General features: G+C 46.4%; 1 protein-coding gene across 1 annotated transcript; it reads right to left on the bottom strand.

Annotated features, from left to right (window-relative positions):
- Positions 1-1,262: 1,262 nt before the first annotated feature.
- LOC125509021 (uncharacterized) lies at positions 1,263-5,746 on the bottom strand. Its single transcript, XM_048673866.2, has 2 exons — positions 5,135-5,746; positions 1,263-2,013 (listed from the first exon to the last, which is right to left on the bottom strand). The coding sequence occupies exons 1-2, from the start codon at positions 5,744-5,746 to the stop codon at positions 1,471-1,473; spliced, it is 1,155 nt and encodes a 384-aa protein (XP_048529823.2). The 3' UTR covers positions 1,263-1,470.
- Between the last annotated feature and the right edge of the window lie 1,179 nt (positions 5,747-6,925).

Below are 6,925 nucleotides of genomic sequence, written 5' to 3' on the forward strand. Positions count from 1 at the left end.
TGAGAGTATCGCCGCTAGCCAGCTAGCTGACCTATACATCTCCCGAATAGTGTCTCTTCATGGTGTCCCATTGGAAATTAACTCAGACCGTGGGAGTCTCTTCACCTCTCGATTTTGGGAAAGTTTCCAAAATGCTATGGAAACTCGTCTCTCTTTTAGCACCGCCTTCCACCCCCAATCAAGTGGTCAAGTAGAGCGAGTAAATCAAATTCTGGAAGATATGCTCTGAGCTTCTGTCATCTCATTCGGAATGGATTGGGAGAAATGCCTTCCATTCGCGGAGTTTGCTTATAACAATAGTTATCAAGCTAGCTTGGGCAAAGCTCCTTTCGAAGTTCTCTATGGACGAAAATGGCGAACGCCTGTTAACTGGTCAGAAACCGGGGAAAGACAACTCTTTGGCCTAGATATGATTCAGGAAGCAGAAGAGCAGGTTCGCGTTATTCGTGAGAAATTGAAAACAGCCCAATCTCGTCAAAAGAGCCAATATGATCGTAATCATAAGCTCATGACTTATGAAGTCGGCGAGAAAGCTTACCTTCGGGTTACTCCGTTAAAGGAAACCCATCGTTTCGGTATCAAAGGCAAATTGGCTCCTCGTTACATTGGACCCTTTCGCATTCTTGCCAAACAAGGAGAAGTTGCCTACCAATTGGAACTACCTCCGCATCTTTCCAGAGTTCACGATGTCTTCCACGTTTCTCAACTCAGGCGTTGCTTCGCGGATCCTATCCGTGGAGTGGACCACGAAACGCTTGATCTACAAGATATTCTCTCATATCAAGAATATCCCGTTCGTATCCTTGATCAAGCCGAGCGTACCACTTGACGCCATAACATCAAGTTTCTCAAGGTTCAATGGTCACACCATTCCAAGAAAGAAGCCACTTGGGAAAGGGAGGATCGTCTTCGACCCGAGTACCTCACCTTCTTCCCAACGGATCCTAAATCTCGGGATGAGATTCTTTTCAGTAGGGGTGAGTTGTCACACCCTAGCTAGTTCATGCATTAGAGTGATTGCATCATGTTTAAATTTCCCAGAAAAATGAAATGGGGATGACAGAACCCCCAGCACCCCCCTGGAACAACTAGGGTTTACTAAAAACTTTTTCAATGAACCTGAAATGCCCTTCTAAAAAGCCCACCCTTTTTGTTTTGGGTTAAAACCTTTGACAAAAATGGTGCACAATTTTCTAGGACATCTTAAGGTCATTGGATTAATTCATATAGTATTTGCATTTGGGCATTTAAATGCTATAAAATATTTAAATGCTAAAATAATCATAAACTAAAATGTTTACTGTTGGATACTCCCTCCGTCCGGAAAAAGTTGTCCACAGCTTAGTGTACTGTGAATTTTGCAAAAACGCCCTCGTAGCTTAAAATCTATTACAAACAGGTCGCTGTTTCCTTCCTTCTTCCTCTGTCCGTCACCCGCGTGCGTCGCCAGGGCAAGTCACCGTCGGGGACCTATGCCGGTGCCGCCCAGGGCTTGCTCCTCCGCCTCCCAGGACCTGCGCCACCCAATTGCTTGCTCCTCCGCCGCCCAGGACGTGCTCCTCCGACGCCCAGGTCCTGCGCCACCCAATTGCTTGCTCCGCCACCGCCGAGTACGTGGTCCTCCGCCGCCCAGGACCTGGGCCACCCTATTGCTTGCTCCGCCGCTGCGCAGGATGTGCTCCTCCGCCACCCAGGACCTGGGCTGCCGCCGCCAGGCCTGCACGGCCGATATCCCCTCCCTCCACCAGGATCTGCGCCGCCGCCGGCCAGGACCTGCACGCGCCTGGGTGTCAAGCGCCTCGACCGCGAGTTCCGACCGCGCCTGGACCTCAAGCTCGAGCTCTTTCCCCTGCTCCTTTGCAAGTTGCTACTGGTCCCCTGCTCGTGTTGCCGCCCGGAGGTCACCTGCTCGTGTGCTGTCGCCGGAGGTCCCCTGCTCGTGCTGCTGTCGGTGAGAAGAAAGAAGTACAAGGCTCCTTGCTTTTTCATCTCCAGTGCCGGACCTTGCTTTCTCTGTAATTTGAAACACAATTGATCATGTCATCTGAATAAATGTTACAAATAAAGAAGTTTAGTTAACTTTTGCTATCTGAATTCTAATCAGATCAAATTGCTGTCAATTGCTCTGTAATACTAAACCAGGTTTATGAAAATGAAGATCAACCAGGTTTATCTTCAGTAAATAATGGTTTATTTCAGTAAATAGTGCAAGCACAAACCAGGTTTATGCAAATGAAGGTCAACCAGGTTTATCTTCAGTAAATAATGGTCTATTTTCAGGAAATAGTGCGAGCACCAACCAGGTTTATGCAAATGAAGATCAAATTGATAACCAGGAGTAGCTGTCAATTGATTCGGTAATTTGCAGTAGATCAAACTGCAGTAGATTATATGCTTCATTGTTGCACAGCTGTAGTTTGAATGAAATAGATTATTTGCAAAGTTAAAAAAATAACAGATCAGGAATATGTCTTGTAACTAGTCAAAGATTCTTCTAACAACAAATAAACATATCTAAATTTGCTAAAACAATCAATCAATTTTTAGTGCACAATCAATCAATTTATTTTGGAAACAAGTAATATGATTCCACCAGATTCCTCAAGACTAACTTTCATTAAATTTTCCTTTACTTTCTCTGAATCTAAATAACACTGAAGTTTTCTTTATCAATCATAACAGTAAAGTTTATCTTGCTCAAATCTAGTCTGAATTTACAAAACACTAACACTATATAACTTGCAATTTTCAATACACCATTGTGAGCAAACGTACAAATATACTTGCAAGTTCAAGATAGCTCCCAAGCTCAAGCTCAAGATAGGCTAAAGAAGCTCCAGCAGAGTACACTGCATTCAGTGATCTTGCTAAAGAAGCTCTCAAGCCCAAGCTCAAGATAGGCTAAATTTGACAGCTACTGTACTCAAAGGAAGCATTTTGGATTATCACAGCAAAAGAAGCATTTTATGCAGTCTGAAGCATTTTGGATTATCACTAGACACTCAATCTAGCAGTCTGAAACATTTTGGATTATCACAGCAAAAAAACTTAATCATGTTTGATGCACATCGATGCAGCACCCCAAAGTCCCAAACATAAGCAGCAGCAGATCGGTATGCATTGTTTGATTAAGCAGTAGCAATAGCTCAACAAATTAAACAAAAAGGAAATTTCATATCGGTATGCATTGGCAGGGGAATGCTAGAACACGCAGATGTATCAGCTAGAGCACAATCTGTGTGAAAATACAAGCTTCTGAAATTTGTTACAGAAATTTCCCTACTAAAAAGATAACTGAATTTTGTGTACTGGAAGTTTACAGTGAAGTTTCAGTAACTACAGTAACTGAATTTACAGTAAGATTTCTCACTCCATTACACTGCTATTAACTGTATTATTCTGCTGTTAACAATCAGAATAGAAACTATATTATTCAATCAAGTTGATGTTCAGAACCTGTCATTTTCTTCCAAAACCTCTCAATTTTTGTCAGGTTTTGATCTGTCAAGTTGATGTTCAGTCAAGTTGATGTCAAACTTGACACATAAATAAAATTTGACATCAATGAAATTTAGACAGTGAATATAGTTTGGACAGTACTCCACTGTCATATTTTCAGTGAGTAAAATTCAGTTTTGACAAATTGAAGCCTACTCTATTCTACTCCTAAATTCTGAGCTTGAGTCAAGCAGGGGATACTAAATGGTGGATGAGGCAACAAATTACACTTGAGTAAGAAACACTTTGATCATCATAAATACTCCAATTATTGTTATACATTTTAATGCATATTACAAGAAGTTTCATAAAACAAATAAAAGTGCTTGTGAGGACAAGCTGTGTTCAGTCAACTTGATGTTCAGAACCTGTCAACTTGGTGTTCAGAACCTGTCATTTTCTATGTGCTTGTGAGGACAAGCTGTGTTGATCAGTGCTGGGATGCTAACACCACAAGAAAGCATGCATGCCATGTTCAGGCTTCTTTTTCTTAGTGCATATAGAAGTGGCAACTAATCACCACAAAATGGAGTGCATAGGTTCAGACTCGAAGCATGCATTTTCCATACATAAGTTCAGACTTGAAGCATGAAAATGTACTCCTCTAGGTTAGCAGCGAGCTTACATATGATCCATATGGCAAGGGTGACTTGACGCCATTACGAATACCTCGCCGTACTTCTTCTTCTTAATTATTTGAATTCTTTTTCTTCTTCTTCTTAATTATTTGAAATAATTTGAATTATTCTTATTCTTATTCTTAATTATTTGAATTAATTTGGATTTATTTTTATTAACTTGGAATTATTTGAATTAGCTAGATTTATTTGAATCCATCTAGTCATCTTGCCACCATACAAAAAGACCCATACTTTCACCACAAAAGACCCCAAAGTAGACAATGATACTGTAGTTAACATAACTAGGCATAGCAAGGCAGGGAGCAATGCTCTTCAACTCACCACACGAACTGAATTTTACTCAAACTGAATACTGTACTGAGCACTGAATGAGCAATAAAGGCACACAATTTAGAGAGCAAAAAATCGAACATTTCAGGATAAAAAACTGAAGATTTCTGAACACTTCTGAATGAGCATTTGTTATGATAAGATTTTCTATTTCTCTTTAGCAAAGACTTAATATACAAATTCAGTTTTTAGGAAAGACAAGATTTACTATTTCAGTGAACATTCAAAGTCTGAACATTTTTAAATCTATTGAAGAATTAAGGAGGAGTACAAATTATTCAGGTGTGGTTCTGTTCCTTTTTTCAGTTTCAGCAGAACATTTATGTTTCTGTTCTTTTTTTCAGTTTCAGCAGTACATTGTTTCTGCAAAATGTTTCAGTAGAGCCTGACTGAATGAAAGAAGTAGAACATCTATCTCAACTATACAAAATTCAAGAAGACCAAAAATCAGTAGAACTTGACTGAATGAAAAGTTTCTCATAGCTGCTTTTGCTTGTAAAGAGAGAGGGTACTCCGGGAAGAACATGGGCCGGTCAGGGATCCCCGTGCGCTACAGCATCTGCTCGCCCCCAACATAACAAGACCAGAATCAACAGAAGCAAACCACGGAGTTGCTGGCCAAAATAATTTCAAACAAAATGAAAGCTGACAAGGGAGGAGAGGACCTGCGTCATGTTGTTCTGCTTCTTGATGAGGGAGGTGAGGAGGGGCCTGAAGAGTGGGGACTCGAGGAGCATACCCAGTACGCCTTGGCGGCAAACGGAATCCCCTTCCTCCTCCTTTGCGGACTGGCGCACGGCCGAGGCGGCGACCGACGCGTAGGCCCATGCATACCCGAGGTGGCGCAAGCGCAGCGCGAGACACTGCTGCTTTCCCCGTGCCTCCTCCGACGTCGGGGGCAACGAGGGGGAGGTGTCGCCGCAGCGCGCAAGTAGGAGACGCAGCGGGAGGAAGAAGAAACAACTTTGGGGGTGAAAGAGGGGATATTTGGGAGGCAGGCAAGGGGGCCAGGGGAGCTGCGCGAGGCAGGAGGGAGCGGTGGCGTAGGCATCCCCGGCGGCGGAGGAGGACGTGCGGGAGAGCAGGGGAGCAGCACGGCGAAGCTGAGCAGGGGAGCTCCGGCGTTGATGCGCCCGTGTCGGAGCGGCGGGGTGTGTCGATTGGAGAAGACGAGGAGTGCGGGTTGTGTCGGGAGTTTGGGGAGGTTTTTTTTTTGCAAAAACGCTATGGAGACAACTTTTTCCGGACGGAGGAAGTATATTATAAGCAGTAGCCATGATTAATTTTATGATTTTTGGAAATGCCTTGGCATTTTTAATAAAGCCCTGAAGTTACAGAAATAATAGAAAATAAATAAAAACAAAAAAAGAGAGGGATAGGAACTAACCTGGCTAAACCCCCAGCCGGCCCACCTGGCGGCCCAGCACTGTGCTGGCCCATGGCAAGTCAGCTGCTTCCTCTCGCCAGGCAGGCAGGCAGGGAGGTGAGCGCCGGCGTGCCTGGGCTCGCCACGGCGCCGCCTGCTTGCCGCTCGCGCCCCTGGATGCCTGAACGACCTCCACGTCATCGCCCCGACCCTGCAGACCTCTCCTTTCACCCCAACGCCTCTCCCTCGCCCTCTCCCACCATGGCCGACGCCTCTGCCGCCGCACCGTCGCCATAGCCGCGCCCTCCGTCATCACGCCGCGCCGTCGTGTCCACGAGCTCCGCCGTCGTCGACTACGTCGAGCAGGACGAGCCCCGAGCGCTCGCCCGCTCTAGAACCGCCCTGACCTCGTCTTCCCCAACTCCGGCCACCAGAGATCCCCTTCGCCGTCCCCACCGCATCAGCTCGCCCCCGACCTCGCTGACTGCCTCGTCGTGACCCCGTGAGCTCAGCCTTCTCCCCATCCTCTCTGTTTCCTCTTCTGCACTCCGTAGCGACTGCACCATGCTCACCCGCACGCGCCATCGCCCGCGCTCGTCACCGGCGATGCTCCGGTGACCATTTGGTCCCGGGCATGTGCCCAACGCGCTCCCCGCATCACGTAGAACCCCCGTAGCACCTCGCCGCACTCGTTTGTGCACCACAACCTCATCCCCACCTGCACCCGAGCTTCGGCCACCGCCAAGCTCGTCGCCGGTGCCACTCCGGCCACTCCCCGGCCGCGCCACCACCCTGGTTGGATGCGGACGAGCGTCCGCGTCCCGTAGCTATGCTCCGCGCGGCGAACAGCGCCTTGTAGGTGAAACCCACGCTGCTCCGCCGCGTCTGGCCTCGCCGGCGGCTAAGCGCCGGCGAGTTTGACCCTGTTTGACCCCATGTGGGCCCAGGTTGACCTCCCCTGAGTCGCTGACGTGTGGGCCATGCCCCTGTCTAATTAGAATTAGTTTAGTTAACACTAATTATTTTAGTTAACAATTTGACTCACTGACATGTGGGCCTAGGGCCTAACTAACCTAGTTTAGTGCTAACT

This window comes from Triticum urartu, chromosome 1A (genome assembly GCF_056163025.1).
Source record: "Triticum urartu cultivar PI428250 chromosome 1A, HENAU_Tu73, whole genome shotgun sequence".
NCBI classification, from domain to species: Eukaryota; Viridiplantae; Streptophyta; class Magnoliopsida; order Poales; family Poaceae; genus Triticum; species Triticum urartu.